The sequence below is a fragment of the Halichoeres trimaculatus genome, unplaced genomic scaffold (genome assembly GCF_033239565.1).
Source record: "Halichoeres trimaculatus isolate MK-OKI-2021-1 unplaced genomic scaffold, fHalTri1.1 fHalTri1_scaffold_17, whole genome shotgun sequence".
Lineage (NCBI taxonomy): Eukaryota > Metazoa > Chordata > Actinopteri > Labriformes > Labridae > Halichoeres > Halichoeres trimaculatus.
In genome coordinates this window covers 24,671,349-24,688,978 of record NW_027437195.1, presented here as the reverse complement: position 1 = coordinate 24,688,978, position 17,630 = coordinate 24,671,349, and the positions used below count along the sequence as shown (strand labels likewise).

General features: G+C 37.6%; 1 protein-coding gene across 1 annotated transcript; it reads left to right on the top strand.

Moving 5' to 3' along the window:
- The first annotated feature begins 422 nt into the window (after positions 1-422).
- On the top strand, positions 423-17,603 carry pygl (phosphorylase, glycogen, liver). Its single transcript, XM_074692799.1, has 20 exons — positions 423-744; positions 1,477-1,578; positions 1,665-1,743; positions 3,658-3,761; positions 4,433-4,564; positions 6,413-6,524; positions 6,776-6,858; positions 6,953-7,090; positions 7,347-7,439; positions 8,892-9,038; positions 9,120-9,283; positions 10,951-11,065; positions 11,257-11,358; positions 11,714-11,861; positions 15,312-15,370; positions 15,464-15,605; positions 15,699-15,906; positions 15,980-16,114; positions 17,224-17,290; positions 17,396-17,603. The coding sequence occupies exons 1-20, from the start codon at positions 502-504 to the stop codon at positions 17,582-17,584; spliced, it is 2,562 nt and encodes an 853-aa protein (XP_074548900.1). The 5' UTR covers positions 423-501; the 3' UTR covers positions 17,585-17,603.
- Positions 17,604-17,630: the final 27 nt, after the last annotated feature.

Here is a 17,630-nt window from a genome sequence, read left to right as displayed (position 1 = left end):
TGTATTCTTGACCTTTTAGGGCCTCCGTATAAAAAGCATAACATGATGCCTTTTGTTTAGTAGCTAATATAAAGCTATAGCACGTGAAATTAGCATATGCAGACACACACATAAAATAAATAAAATGTGGGTCCAAAGTTTGCAGACACACTTCTTACTGTTTTGGTGAAGTTTTACATTCAACCATTCTTCCACTGAGAATCATAGTTTTAAATGTGACCTATAACAGTAAGTCCTGGAGTTCAGTACTAGCCTGGCCTGCTCCAGCCCTGCAGGTCTGCTTCTCTGTGCTCCCTCTGTTCACCTCCTGCTGCCTCTCCGTGCAGCTCAGCAGGGGCCGGCCGGAGAAACACCCTCCCCCTCACACTCACCAATCAAAAGTAGCACAAGGAGGAGACTTCTGCATGAAAAAGTGACACCACCTCACCTTTTCAACTTCACTCCAGCCAGCTCCCTCCTCACTCAGTCCCAGGACACAAACCTGCCCGGCCAGCACCCAGCATGGCGACTCCTCTCACCGACCAGGAGAAGCGCAAGCAGATCAGCATCCGGGGGATCGCGGGAGTGGAGAATGTGGCCGAGCTGAAGAAGGGCTTCAACCGACACCTGCACTTCACTCTGGTGAAAGACAGGAACATCGCGACACCCAGGGATTACTACTTTGCCCTGGCGCACACAGTGAGGGATCACCTGGTGGGGAGATGGATCAGGACGCAGCAGTTTTACTATGAAGCAGACCCAAAGGTAAAGAAGCGTATTTACACCATGAAGTGTGCAAAACATTTGAAAACTTATCTTTGAGCAAACTTTTTATTTTAAATCACTTTTAATACGTTTAAGACACTAACAGACGAAAAAAGGCAACTTTGCATGAAAAATACTGTCAACAAACCCAACTTTGGGGTTTTATGAAATAAAATGAGACTTTTTTATTGCACCTTTCATACAAGAAATACAGCCAAAAGCTCTCCACTATGAGGGAACCTGAAAAATGAAAACATTTATACTTCAACAGCAACAATAATGTCATAAAACAAAAACTATGTTGATTGCATGAATTAAAAAACACTCTTCTACCAAACAACATCTAATAAAGCCTCAGGATTAACCACACTTTTTGACACCAAGTTTAACCTGCAGGATGGCTAAAACACATCATCTTCTTTTAAACAGCATTTCCCACCCTCCTGTGTGTACACTTCCTGAAATACGTTGTGAATATTTTGATATGAAGTCATTTGCGAAATGTTTCACTGTTGCATAAACTCTCCACTCCTCAGCCATTGCATCACACCCCTACAGGAAAAGATTGTTTATGCAACTTAAATACCTACTTTGCCGCTCAGCGTTTCATTTCCTGCCTCTTCTATCCAAGCAGAACACTTCAAAGATGTTGTATTATAACATTTGTTGGTCTCAGGAATGATGAGAGCAAAGAAATATGACATCTCGTGTTTTCGTTCTGCACACGTCCAGAGGGTTTATTATCTGTCTCTGGAGTTCTACATGGGCCGGACGCTGCAGAACACCATGATCAACCTGGGTCTGCAGAATGCATGCGATGAAGCCATCTATCAGGTCAGAACCACAGACATGAATGAGGAAATGATGATTGTTTCTGTGGAAAGTCAACATTTGGTTTGTTATGTTCCTCTCTGCTGCAGCTGGGGCTGGACATGGAGGAGCTGGAGGAGATGGAGGAGGATGCAGGTCTGGGGAATGGAGGTCTGGGGAGACTGGCAGGTAAAAAAAAAAAATGAAATGTTAATGTAAAGTTTAAAGCTCCTGTGAGGAGTTTTTAACAGGTTCTGAAACAGAGTGAAACTTGTGTTATTTTCTTCCGTAACTTAACCTGCTGATATATCTAAACTAACTTTTGAAAGAAAGCAGGGTGAGGTTTTCATCAAGGAAACTACATGTACAGACCGTTAATATTAGATTTTTTTATATTAATATGACCACAGGGGGCGCCAAAATCAAAACAAACTGAAAACCACCCACAGTAGCTTTAAGTATGATGCTAACAAGGTGACAACAAAGATTTTTGCATCTCAGAAGTATTAGTTACCACATACTACTGTGTCAATCTGCAGTACTCCTCCGAAACACATGGGGGCAGTGTGGCCGACACAATGGTTAGATAGCTTGTCTCTGCTCCCGCTACATTTTTTTTTTCTGCATTTTTTATTTTTATTTTTATGTGTGTATAAAAGGACCATGTATATTATTTAACATAAGTGTCTCTGTTTGATGCATTGTACCAGAGTTAGCTTACATCTAATTTACATCTGCTGCCCCTTAAACAGCAATTTTAAGTTTATAATGTTGTGCTGAAGCTGATACTTGTTGCTGCGTCTTATACAGCAACTATTACAAGTAAGGACAAAGAAGAGATGTCAGGGTGACAAATTATACAGCTGACGTGGAGCAATTTCAGAAATGTTGTAAATACATGAAACGTGATCTTGTTTCAGCCGTCCAATCACAGGGCTTTGAGTCCTTGTCATTTGGATGTGTAGTTACATGTTAGAGGAAGTGCCAGGCTTCTACACCAGAAGGTCACAAATAATTACAACTTAGGTTACACCATCAGTTTGTCGTAGAATAAAGCCAGGCTTTAGGCTCTTTATTACGGATGGGTACCTTTCACATTTGAAACAATACGGTACCAATGCCCTGTCAATCGTTGCCGGTACTCAACGATACCAATTTTCAGTACTTTTTTGTTTTTATTTGGTTAGAGGCATAAATTTGTTTAATAATAAAATATTAAAAAATTTTCAATTGAACATATTTATCTTTCAATATAACCTTGTAATGCTGTGTTCATGTCCAGTATGGAAAATCGCCTACTGCTCTACTTCCTCACAGTCACAAGGATGCATTTAGGTACCTAAACATTGTACCTTTTGGTTTTACGTGAAGTGGTACCCGGTACTTTTGACTGAATTTGGTCGGTACCTGTAAAAGTACCTAATTCGGCACCCATCCCTATTCTTTATAAGCAACAATCCAGTCCAGAGACATTTCTCATTTCAAAACATTGGAACGTTAACAATCAGTTTTGGTTTTCTAGTTCGTCAAAGCGTTTGGCCGGCAAACTTTGATGTCTCACCATGTGACAAGAAATTGTTGTTACTCCTTTATACAACCTTCAATCCTTTTAAAATTTCATACTTAAGATCAACATCTAAGCCTGAACACATATATGGTCTCATTTCTCAATGACAGTAATAGTGCCCCGTGTGGATGTACATGGTGCCAACATTTTTGTACAGTACTCGATCTGTCCCAATTTTACAGGTGCAACGTTCACATATGTTTATCGTTGCTTGCAGTTTTAATTTATGTTTTTTAGAACTATAACAATTCACTACTGTTTCACATTCATTCAGTCTTCATGTTTTGTGCCATACTATCAAAGATTATCAACCCTGCCTTCAAACTGACATGAAAGAAGTTTGTTTGGAAACCCACCAGATACTAAAAGGGTCGCTTATTAATGCAAACTCTCCCATCTCCACTGTAACACTACTCTATTGTGGTTTCAGGCTTTTTTTGGCAGTTGTCCCAAAAATTCCTGTTTAACAATTAAAGGAACTCATAGACACAGAAAGGAACACACTTATCTCTAACAGTTTGTTTTTCTGCGCTCAGCTTGTTTCCTGGATTCGATGGCCACCTTGGGTCTTGCAGCGTACGGTTACGGCATTCGATATGAATATGGAATCTTTAACCAGAAGATAAGAGACGGCTGGCAGGTAAAACATCTTTCCTGCTCATTTCAGTTCATCCACAGTCGTATAAACTTAGTCTCTTTAGCCCCTGAATCCTCTTTCTTATCTTTGAGCCTGAAATACAGAAGTCGTTGTCGGCCTGTATTCATGCTGTAAGGACTCAAAGTGGAGCAGGGCCAAAGTAGAAATGAATTAGGTCAGATTACGTCACCAGCTAATGATTAACGCTAACTTCACTCAAAGTTTACGCTCCTCCAGAAACACTGCAGTGGTGCAACAAGCTCCTGACAAAAGCTGATTGGTTTTACATGAGCAAACTTGTGATAAGGGATCCCCAAACTGAAGGCTTTTGCCCTTTTGAAGTCTTTTGGTTATTTGCTGTTCGAACCATCAGGGTAAACATGACTCTGAACACTGAACTGGATCTAAACTCACTGTTTCCTGGCTGAGGTGGATGAACCTACACCCTGCTTTAGTTAGCAGGAAAGAAGTGAAAGTCTGAGGATTTAATTCACTTCCTCAAATAAAATCGAAACTTGCGGGTCGTCACAGTAGGGACACTTTTTATTCCTCAGTCTGCAGTACAAAAAGGTCAAAGGTCAGATAAGGTGGAGTTTTAGTGTCTTGCTCATTGTATCATCAGACATGTTTCGTCTTGAACTCTTTTATCTTTGTCCCGGGCCAACCTGCTGCAGGTGGAGGAGGCAGACGATTGGCTGAGGCATGGAAACCCGTGGGAGAAAGCACGACCTGAGTACATGCTGCCAGTTCACTTCTACGGACGAGTCGAGGAGACGAAAGACGGCTCCAAGTGGGTCGACACCCAGGTAGAGGAGAAGTGCTTTATTGAGTCTGAACAGAGCTGGAGAAGAAAACATGACTGTGATGGGCAGATGGTGTATAAGTGTCTTAGCAATATACAGATGCAAAGAGGCAGAAACTATAAACAATGAGTTGAAAGAAACAGAAATGACCAAAAATAAACACAAAACAAAATATGGAGACACAAATCTGTTACTGTGGAGACAGAAAACATCTCCACTTAAAATCTCAAAGAGTCACCAAAAACTGTTAAGAGACCATTAAAATGACAATAAGATTATCATTAGACACATGCTGTGATTGGTTGAGAGGGGTTAGAGATTGAACAGCAGCCTGTCAGCTGATCACAGCTTGGCGTATGACTTCCGTGTCTTGAATTAACTTACACCAACTTCATTTTTAATACACAAAACAGCAAATGAACGCAGAATGTCCACAAGTTAGAGAAACGAAACAACTTGGAGACACATTATTGCAACAAAGAGACACAGAATGTTTAAATAAGGCCCCATTTACACGACAACGTCTCATCTGAAAACCCTAAAGGCAGTGAAAAAAATCTGCGTTTACATGGAAACGTAGAGGGACTGATATGCTGTAGTAATCATGCCAGGCCTGCAGGTGGTGTCCAGAAGACGCTTTTGGTAGATCTCCACCGAAGTAGAGTTGGGACGATCATCTGGTGTATTGGGGAATACCAAGTTAAAAAGTGGAGTAACAGATGCACATTTTGTATTAAGACCGTCAGCAGATACAGCAGATTGAGCAGCACAAGCACATGATGGTAGTTCGTGACGATAGTAACAACTATAATGTTGTACTGTTGTATGCACTCGCGCAAAGCGGAGTGTGACGTCAGCGTTTCCACTGAAAAAGCTGGCTAACTGTTTACACGACAACAGTGGTGGCAGCTTGAAGAAAAATCACACTCTGGAGGCCGTTTTCAAAAGTTTGCATGTTACGTCGGCTGAAACGCCGTTTCTGTGTGAATGTAAGGCCAAAACTCAACAAAACTTTTGTGTTTCACCCCAAAATCGTTGTTGTGTAAACGGCCCCTGAGATACCAATTAACTTAGGGATGGGAGAGTACTGTTACCAGGTATCGGTATCCAGCCAATGCCAGCCTTTTTTTCAAGGTATCGGTACCTGCCAATACCAGCAGCAGATACTCAAGACAAAAAAAATCTTATGCCGAGCAGGTGCTCCTTGCTAGCATTTGCTGCTACTTGCTGCAGTTTAACAAATATTATTTATTTAATATATTTTTAATTGTAAACTCAGAGAGAGTTGTTTGTGTTTTATTTGGACTTAATGTCAGAGTGACTGTGCTGTCTTTGATCAAAATAATGTGTCACTGTGATTTCATATGTTATTTATCAAAAGTACTAGAAGTATTGGTACTCGATATCGGCGAGTACTCAAGAGGGAGTACTCGTACTGGTATTGGCCTGAAAAAAAGTGGTATTGATCGTCCCTAAAAATAACTTCTTAAAAAATATATAACAGGAAAGAGACAATAGACAACATAGAGACATACAAAACAATAAAAAGAGAAAAACAATGAGAAAGACTCTCAACATGTCACAAGTTAAAAATCTAAGAAAAGAGAAATAAAAACAAAGATACATTTTGTGTTTGTTACACATGCTACATGCTACATGTACATGCTAATTGCATAGAGGTTGGCTTTGATAAAGTCATGAAATCATGTTGATCAACGTAAAGATGTCCATCCAAACAGTCTGAATTTAACCTTTAAGTATAATTCAGTATTGCATTTATTTTCTCATTTGCTATCAGAGGTATTTTTCATCTTCACGTCTCACTGTTTCTACTTTTCTGACCGTGTACAGGTGGTTTTGGCGATGCCGTACGACACGCCCATCCCTGGCTACATGAACAATACAGTGAACACCATGAGGCTGTGGTCGGCTCGAGCTCCAAACGACTTTAACCTGAGAGACTGTGAGTCTGCTGCTGTTTCTAATGTGAAACAACATTTACAAAACTTTCAGTCAATTTCCTTTTTTTGTTTCAAAAGACAAAAATCTGCAAGAAAGTAAAGGAAACTGCTGCAACAGTGACTCCATGCTAACACAAGTCTGTGATGCAAAAGAGCTAAAATGCTGCAGTTTTCTCTCTTATAGAGTTTGATTTCTGATTTTAATTACAAGAACTTGAGATGAGACATTTATTGTGTGTCAATGTTTGCGTAGTTAATGTTGGAGATTACATCCAGGCTGTGCTGGACAGAAATCTGGCGGAGAACATCTCCCGAGTTCTCTATCCCAACGACAATGTGAGTGGATTTTCCCAAAAGGCAAATCATTTCAGATAAGTTTGTACCATGAAAAACCTTCACCCTCCTGCTCCCTGTCGTCTTTTCGGCGTAGTTTTTCGAGGGTAAAGAACTCCGTCTGAAGCAGGAGTACTTTGTTGTGGCTGCCACACTCCAGGACATCATCCGCCGCTTCAAGACCACCAAGAAGGGAGTCCCGGGCCGAAGTTCTTTTGAAAGCTTCCCTGAAAAAGTAAACCTTTAAATGAGTTATTTAGTTATGATTGCAAATGGCAGAAGAGTTGAAAGGAAGCCCCAGAAGTTGGTGTGAGTAGGTTAAATAGAGGAAGGTAAGAAGTTGCAGCAAAGTCTTTTGTTTGTGAACAGATGGATTGTAGAAAAACAACTAACAGAAAAACTTCATGGAGCAAACATTGCATACAGCAGACTGCCAGGTTAAATCAATCAGAAGGCGACACTTCTCTGACTTCACATCGATGTGTTTCCAGGTTGCCATCCAGCTGAACGACACCCATCCTGCCATGGCCATCCCCGAGCTGATGAGAATCTTAGTGGACATCGAGAAACTGGACTGGGACACGGTGGGTGAGCCTTTGATTGAGTTTCATTCATTTGAGACTCTTAAAAAGTGTAACAGTGCTTCACATTGAGTGCAAAAGGCTAACGTTATGAAATCATGATGAGACAGGAACTTAGAGAAAGACCAAACCACAGTGCTTGACTAATGAAACCGTCATCTGAGTGTTGCATAATGTTTGTGTGTGAAACATTCAGCCAGGTGAAGAAATCCAGCCCAGGAAGGCAGAGGTAGAGGTAGTTTGTTTATCGTGCAAAAAATGTGAAAGTGGTATGAGTACAGAAAACAGAACAAGAAGAAAATTCAAGGACAGAAGGCGTTTGTTTGATTATATATTCATCTGTAAACATGTTTACGGTCAGAATTTAGGAAAAGAGAAACTTGTAGATGAGCAGGTTTTGATTTGTTTTTCTCGCCGTAACAGGAGGAAAAAAAAAATCTGACATGAGAACACTTTCACATTATCCTTTGAAATTCTTGCATGATTCATGAAAACCTTTTGTAAGATCCAAAAAAAATTGTGTTGTAAAACTTTTGTTAGATACTGAAAAAATATGAAATACTGCTTTAGCAAGATCTTAAGCAACTTTTGTGGGACCCACAGAAACTTTTGTAAAAAATTGAATAGTTTTGAAAATCCTGACAAACTTCAGTAAGATTCATGAAAACTTTTTTTGGCAGATCCTGAAATCTCATTTGTATGACACTAAAAAATCGCACAAGCCTGTGCAAAGTTTGTAAGATTTATTGTCACTTGCGCAAGATCATTGATATCTTTGTAATAGTCTTTGATTCTTTTGTAAGTTTCTGAAAAACTTCACTGGAACCCTTAAAAATGTTTATGATGCTAAAAATGTTAGATCCTTGTAGATCTTTAGTAGGACACTGAAAAACTTTTGAAAGACAGACTTTTGCAAAACACTGAGAAACTTTTTGTTGGTCTTTCCAAGTTCGTCCAAAAGTTTTTTTTATTACATCTCCAAAATAACTTTTCTAAGATTCTTACAATTTTTTTTTTTTTTTTTTTTTTTTTTTTTACCAGATTACTCATAATAAGAACTTCTAAAAAGATTGTAGGGCACTGAAAATATTTTTAGATCCTTGGCAATTTTTGGTAGGAAAAAAACTTTTTTAAGACCCTGTGATACCTCCTTAAAACTTTTGGTGGATCCTTTTATAAGGTCTCGAGAAATTTTAAAAGATCATACAAATGATTTTTTTTTTAACTATTTAGATTTTTTATGTCAGATTCCAAAAAAAACTTTTGTAAGATTCCTTGAAAATTTTGTGAGTAAGGAAATGTCTTTTACAAGATCCTAAGAGTCTTACGTTTGCAGGTTTGTTAAAAATTACTTTGGGTGTAAAAAGGGATAAGAGTAGGTCATCTAAAAAAAAAAAATAAGTGAGTGAATTTTCAGGAGAAAAAACTCATAGACCTCCTCCTCTTCCTCTGTAGGCCTGGGACCTGACGAAGCGCACGTTTGCCTACACCAACCATACGGTCCTCCCTGAGGCTCTGGAGCGCTGGCCTGTGGAGCTGCTGGAGACACTTCTTCCCCGCCACCTGCAGATCATCTACCAGATCAACCAGATCCACCTGGATGTGCGTCCTCTCCTGCAGGATAAAAAACTCTGACTCTTGTTTCTTCTTCTTTCTAACAAGCTGTCTGTTTCTTTCCTGCAGAACATCGCTGCTCTCTTTCCAGGAGACATGGACAAGCTGAGGTCGATGTCTCTGATCGAAGAGGACGGGTGTAAGAGGGTGAACATGGCTCATCTCTGCATTGTCGGATCTCATGCTGTGAATGGAGTGGCTGAGATTCACTCCAACATCATCAAGACTCAAGTGTAAGTCAAACGTGTGACTGTGTGTGAAGTAATGAAAGTACAGTTCAGCCGAACATAAGCGATGACTTTTTTTTTTTTAAACCATGACAGCACATTATGAAGACAGACAGGCGGTGAGTTTAAGCTCTGAGAGACACACCACCGAGCAGGAAGTGTGTATTCATAGAAAACCACAGGATTGATTCATCATCACCTCTGTAACACACACAGAACAGTAACGGTATGAAAGTCATGACGGGGGTTGAGAAACAAACACACGAAGCGAGAGACGCGAAGATGATGGGACAGTTTGTGCAGATGTTAGATCTCAGAGAAAATCATGCACCAAATTAAAGGTCAAGTGAAGAGTTTAGTGATGGTTTTAATACTACTGAAGTCAACTCTGGTGCCTCTGATAAAAGCAAATGAGATTATTAGAGAGAAGAATGACCCATCGGTGCAGTTTATGTTGTGTCAACTTCTGCAGTTGTGCATAACAAGAATTGTTTGTTTTCTTCTGTGGAAAGACTCATTGCGATTGTTATTATGGTCACTTCTTACCTGTGTACACAAACAGAAAGCAGATGTTGGTCACTCTGCCTCAAGTTGTGCCCCTTTTGGATTTTGCTGACCTCTGTTGTTTTTAACCTGTTTCTATTCCTGCTTTGTTCTTTTTTTGATTTTATTCTTAACTTGATTTTCATTTCTGTCAAATGTTTGTAGCACTTTGAGATTTGCTTGAACTTTAAAGTGCGTTAGAAATGATTTTTTTTATTATTTCTTATTATATTAAAGAGGATGTTTTTGCAGGTTAGGCCAGTAAATCATACATAAATCACTTAAAGTAAGATTTCTTTTTCATTGTATTTTTATTTTTAGTTATTTTGTTTTTTTTTCCATGCCTTTAATCGGAGAGGATAGGACAGTGGATAGAGACGGAAACAGGGTGGGTGTGGGGAATGACGTGAGGAACAGGCCACAGGTCAGACTCCAACCTGGGTAAACCTAAACCGCTAGGCTAACTGCGCCCTGTCAGATTTCTAATAAAGAACCAGAATTCTGAGATAGAAAGTCAGATGTTCAAAGCAATCTTAATTTTTCACAGAGATCCAATTTAAAACTCAGAATCCTAAGGAAAAAAAGTCAGGATAATGACTAACTTTAAACTTTTTTTTCTGAATTTTATTTTTATTGTTAGTTTACTTTTTGAGCTTTTTTATGCCTTTAATCAGATAGAAGAGGACAGTGATTGGAGAAGGAAACAGGGTGAGAGTGGGGAGTGACATTCAGGAAAAAGACCACAGGCTGGATTCAAACCCAGACCATTAGGACATCTGCGCTCTGAAATTCAGATTTTTTTCTTTCAGTAGTCATACTTTTTTTCATCTCATAGACTCTTTTACTTACTTATTTTTGAGTGTGAGCTAAATCAAACTTTACTTTCAGAATTCAGATTTAATGGCACTACTAAATTCCATGATTAAATTCTTGACTCTGACTTTAAACCCGGAAAAAAAAATTAAATTAAAAAGTAACAAAAAGCGATACTTTTTTACAGGCCTAACTTCGAAAAAACCCCGTTTCAGTGGCTATTTTTTTACGTATACCTTTGTCCAAAGGGGGCGCCAAACATCAACTCATAAAGAAAGTTTATCACCTTGTAAAAATTATGTGTTTCTTTTTCACAGATTTCATAACTTCAGTGAGCTAGAACCTGAGAAGTTTCAGAACAAAACCAACGGCATCACCCCCAGACGCTGGCTGCTGCTGTGTAACCCCGGCCTGGCTGAGCTCATCGCTGAGGTAAAGAAACAAACAAGAGATGATCGAGTGCCAGGAGGGAGAGAAGTCCATTAAATCCTCAGTGAACTCTTCTCCAGCTGTCGTATGATTGAATACTGGCACAGCTTTATCTCCTGCTCAGGGTCTTTCAGGAGGAGAGGGAGGAAGAGTGTTATAACGGGCTGAGTTTGATGCTTTACTGTCTCTTTCAGGTCATCGGGGAGGATTATGTTAAGGACCTGAGCCAGTTGGAGCGGCTGAATGACTTTGTCGATGATGCTGCCTTCATCCGTGATGTTTCCAAAGTGAAACAGGTACTTAAACCCAAAAAACAAACTGACCTCTTTCAGCTCTCTTTGTGCTGTAGCTCCTCAGACTGCTCTCACATCTGTGCCTGCTAACTGTCACCATGTCCCCACTCTGAGACACTAAGGTTTTTATCACAGTGTCAACAGGCAGAAGAAGACTCTGTCAGAGCATCATACTTCAGCCTCTTTCTCTTCCTTGAGTTTATTATCTCTGCGTGTCCCTGCAGGTTTCAGATTATACAACCTGATGTATCTGTGTATCGCAGGTTTATAGTCAGAGCGTGTCGGGACACGTCACGCCTGTGAATCATCTCAGTGAATACCTCCTTAATTCCAGGTTTCATGTTTCTGATTTTCTCAGGACAACAAGGTGAAGTTTGCTCAGTACCTGGAGAAAGAGTACAGAGTTAAAATCAACCCGTCCTCCATGTTTGACGTCCACGTGAAGAGAATCCATGAGTACAAGCGTCAGCTCCTCAACTGCCTGCACATCATCGCCATGTACAACCGTACGTGAAATCGCTCATCACACAGTTTCACAAGCCAACACACAGCTCAGTGTGACGTGAATCAGAGAGTCTCCTCCCGCTCTGTGCTGTCAGCAAGTTAAAACAAACCCTGAGATCAGGATGCATCTGACGTTACAATGAAGTGTGGGAATTTTCCGGGCAGTAATCAGGCTGTGACAAACAGGAAGATATCTGCATCAGCAGTTTGGGTTTTAAGCAACATGCATGTTAGATATGAACCACAAATGCTCCACATTTTATGGGTGTTAATCATCTCCAAAACAAAACCTCTGAATCAAGCACAGGCATGTGAAAGTTATGATGGCTCTGCATAAAAAATCATCTTGATTTCTCTAGCTGAGAACATGATCCATGTACAAAATATGATAACAATACATCCAAACATTATTTGATTTAAAAAGAGGGGAGCCTTGGCCCAGGTAGAGGAAAAAATCACAGGATGGGATAAAAAAATCAGAATTATGTCATGAATTTAGAAATTCTGAAATGAAAGATCATAATTATGGAAAATTATAATTTAGCATGGCAAAAATGTTCAATAAGAAGATTAAATTATGTGGTAAATATCCAAATTATGAGGTGGAAAAATAAAAATTGTACAGAAATGAGTCACATTCATCAAACAAACAAGTCAAAATATATATATATATATATATATATATATATATATATATATATATATATATATATATATATATATATATATATATATATATATATATATATATATATATATTTAGTTCAATGTCATAATAATGAAATTTAAATTTAAATTTACGAGATTAAGAATTTTAATTTCTTGTCAAATGATTTTTTAATTTGTGACAGAAGAGGGCCTTATTAGATAAATTTAAAATAATGTAATGACAAAAAGAATTTATGAAAAGCCATTGTTATGAAATAAAAGAATGAAATTAATGAGATAGGCATTTTTTTTTTTCAATAAATATCCAAAATAATGTCACAAAAGTACAAATTGTGGGATTATTAGAATTTTTTTGAGAGAAATGATACAATATTATGAGTTTGTTGTCAAAATAATTTGACTTAAATTGTGAGATCATAAGAAAAAGTTTTAAAAAAAGGTTTTACTAAATTTTATCAAAAATCTAAAACTAAAAATACAAGAAACACAATTCATTCCCTCCCTATCAGTTGTTATTCACTGTTTTATTTTATTTTATTTACATTTTTTCATTTATGTATTTTAACTTTTTACTTCTCTTATATTGTAAGGTAACAATTAAAAAAATATTATTATTATTATTATCATTATAATTATTATTATTATTACTATTATTATTATTATTATCATTATTACTTAGTTGTTATCTGAGAAAAAATCTATCTAAAATCTAATTTTGGGTCAAGGTGTTTGCATAATTATGGCTTACAGGTTCACAGTTTTGACTTTTTTTCATATTTACCTTTTTATCTGGTTTTACTTTGCATTTTGGGTTTTTTCTACAAGGACCAGTCTCGGCATTTATTGTTTAAAGTAGCAAAAATGGAGTTAAAATCAACCCGTCCTCCATGTTTGACGTCCACGTGAAGAGAATCCATGAGTACAAGCGTCAGCTCCTCAACTGCCTGCACATCATTGCCATGTACAACCGTACGTGAAATCGCTCATCACACAGTTTCACAAGCCAACACACAGCTCAGTGTGACGTGAATCAGAGAGTCTCCTCCCGCTCTGTGCTGTCAGCAAGTTAAAACAAACCCTGAGATCAGGATGCATCTGACGTTACAATGAAGTGTGGGAATTTTCCGGGCAGTAATCAGGCTGTGACAAACAGGAAGATATCTGCATCAGCAGTTTGGGTTTTAAGCAACATGCATGTTAGATATGAACCACAAATGCTCCACATTTTATGGGTGTTAATCATCTCCAAAACAAAACCTCTGAATCAAGCACAGGCATGTGAAAGTTATGATGGCTCTGCATAAAAAATCATCTTGATTTCTCTAGCTGAGAACATGATCCATGTACAAAATATGATAACAATACATCCAAACATTATTTGATTTAAAAAGAGGGGAGCCTTGGCCCAGGTAGAGGAAAAAAATCACAGGATGGGATAAAAAAATCAAAATTATGTCATGAATTTAGAAATTCTGAAATGAAAGATCATAATTATGGAAAATTATAATTTAGCATGGCAAAAATGTTCAATAAGAAGATTAAATTATGTGGTAAATATCCAAATTATGAGGTGGAAAAATAAAAATTGTACAGAAATGAGTCACATTCATCAAACAAACAAGTCAAAATATATATATATATATATATATATATATATATATATATATATATATATATATATATATATATATATATATATATATATATATATATTAGATATATATATTTAGTTCAATGTCATAATAATGAAATTTAAATTTAAATTTACGAGATTAAGAATTTTAATTTCTTGTCAAATGATTTTTTAATTTGTGACAGAAGAGGGCCTTATTAGATAAATTTAAAATAATGTAATGACAAAAAGAATTTATGAAAAGCCATTGTTATGAAATAAAAGAATGAAATTAATGAGATAGGCATTTTTTTTTTCAATAAATATCCAAAATAATGTCACAAAAGTACAAATTGTGGGATTATTAGAATTTTTTTGAGAGAAATGATACAATATTATGAGTTTGTTGTCAAAATAATTTGACTTAAATTGTGAGATCATAAGAAAAAGTTTTAAAAAAAGGTTTTACTAAATTTTATCAAAAATCTAAAACTAAAAATACAAGAAACACAATTCATTCCCTCCCTATCAGTTGTTATTCACTGTTTTATTTTATTTTATTTACATTTTTTTATTTATGTATTTTAACTTTTTACTTCTCTTATATTGTAAGGTAACAATTAAAAAAATATTATTATTATTATTATCATTATAATTATTATTATTATTATTATTATTATCATTATTACTTAGTTGTTATCTGAGAAAAAAAAATCTAATTTTGGGTCAAGGTGTTTGCATAATTATGGCTTACAGGTTCACAGTTTTGACTTTTTTTCATATTTACCTTTTTATCTGGTTTTACTTTGTATTTTGGGTTTTTTCTACAAGGACCAGTCTCGGCATTTATTGTTTAAAGTAGCAAAAATGGGCACCCATAGAAATTAAAGGAAAAACTAGGTCAAGCAGAGAGGAAAAAAGTCCAGTCACAGAGGACACAGACACTGGAGGCTTTCACTGAAATGTAAACAAGGCCAGAATAACAGAGTGACTCAAAGCAAACAGCTGCTGACGGAAAATACAACTTAGTTCTGTTTCTGTTCAGACCTTGTTCAGACTGGATGATGAGATGGAGAAGAGTCTCAGTAAATGTTTAGGACAGCTTTCTTGACTCTTTTTTTATGATTGCAAAGATCTGAAAAATAAATGTGACATTTTTGTGTTTCCACAGGAATCAGACAGAACCCCACTGCACCTTTTGTACCTCGGACTGTGATCATTGGAGGAAAGGTAACAACAGACACCATCAAAAAATGAATATGAGGTTAGATAAAGAGGCTGTGGTGGTGATTGATTTAAATAACACACTTTTGCCCTCTGCAGGCCGCTCCTGGGTACCACATGGCCAAGATGATCATCAAGCTTATCACTGCTGTGGCTGATGTGGTGAACAATGACCCCGTGGTGGGAAGCAAGCTGAAGGTGATCTTTCTGGAGAACTACAGGGTCTCCTTAGCAGAGAAAGGTACTGTTAAGATCTGTGTTTTGTTTTCAAATCACTCACAAACACATAAACTTCTTCAGACAGAGAGTAAAAGTACAACTCTTCCCTCCTCAGTGATTCCTGCCACAGATCTGTCCGAGCAGATATCCACAGCCGGCACTGAGGCATCAGGAACAGGTAACATGAAGTTCATGCTGAACGGAGCGCTGACCATCGGCACCATGGACGGCGCCAACGTGGAGATGGCTGAAGAGGCAGGAGAGGAGAATCTGTTCATCTTCGGGATGAGGGTGGAGGACGTGGCTGAGATGGACAAAAAGGGGTAAAGGAGACCATCCCTTAAATATCAACATCCTCTCCAACTCTCTTTGGTTAAAACTTGTGTCTTTTTTCAGATACGATGCCATGGTGTACTACAAGAAGATCCCAGAGCTCAAACAAGTCATGGACCAGATCACCAGTGGATTCTTCAGTCCTAAAAACCCTCATCTCTTCAAAGATGTCACTGACATGCTCCTCAAATACGACCGGTAAGAGACGCACAGATAAATCTATTTTAAGATTGTCAATACTGTTTAATCAATTTTGAGTTTGGGACTTTTTAATATGCACAGTATTCATTTATTTATTAATTATTTGTTTATCTAGGGGCAATTTTATTTTACCTCCGCTGAATCTTGCCATAATTGCCTGTATTGATTTTCCTTGGTTTAATTTATCATATCTTATTATCTGTTCAATTTCAGTAGACTGTTTTGTAAAATTGGTAGGTTTTGTATTTTCTTTGACGCCCACTGAAACAAATTCCAGTTGACAGTGTCGACATGGCAAAGTATTGAATCTTCAATCTTGAATTACCAAATTGGGGGGTGTTGGTTTGGTTTTGAACTGGAATGAAAGAGACTTTGCGTAATTTGTTAATGAATTCAGAAGTTTATTTTTTTTTTAAATCCAAAGTTACAAAAAAAAAGTATTTTCAAAAAGCACCATCTGCTGGACAAATTATATAATAACAACATGTCCAAATTCACACAAGCAATGTTTTCTGCATTATTTATTAGGGTTGGGACGATATGCTATTCTTGTGAGTCGATTTTGTTACGAATTTTGGGCAGATTCTTCGTTATTTACAATTTTTGGTTTGCTTTTTTTAACACCAGACCATGTTAAAAAGTTAAATGATGATGATAATGTCTACAGGCTACCATATATCAGGAGCCATATTGTCCTATAAAACGCACATCACGTGAGTCAGAGAGAAACATTTCGCCCTCTGCTGGATAAAAGTGGTAACTTTTTCAATCCAGTTTATAAACAAAGACTGAAATGAAGAATCTCAATTTGAAAAAATTTTGACAAAGAATCCCAATTTTGATACTGCCAAACAAAAAGCCAATATTTTGTAAAGCGTTTTCTTTCGCCCACCCCTATTATATATGTTATATCTGTTATCAACACTTAATGCCTGTTTGTACCAGCATTCTGCTGTATCTGTTGAGCTGGCGTGGTTTTATTTTACTCATCAACTGGCTGATTCATGTCAACTCATTGACAGACTTCTGAACTTAATATCCTGCTGAGCTGTTGAGATTTTTTTATCACTGTGTAACTTGATTTATTCATCCTCTCGTCTCCTCAGTTTCAAAGTGTTTGCAGACTTTGAAGACTACATGGCATGTCAGGAGAAAGTCAGCAAGCTGTACCAGGTAACACCAGCATCAACAGATATCTCTCTGAAGTCTGACTCATTTCATTCAGGATTATTCATAAGATAAATTTTAAATTGATAAAAAAAAATCTGTCTCTAACAGAATCCACAGGAGTGGACAAAGATGGTGATCAAAAACATCGCAGCCACAGGAAAGTTCTCCAGCGACAGAACCATCACAGAGTACGCCACCGAGGTATGGGGGGTGGAGCCCACCGACCTGAAGATCCCGCCCCCCAATGAGCCCAGAGAGGCCATCGAGGAAACGGCCCGGGCTCTGAAGAAGATGTGAGGCTGTCTCACATCCCAGTGGAGAGGCTGGATTTATGTTTACACAT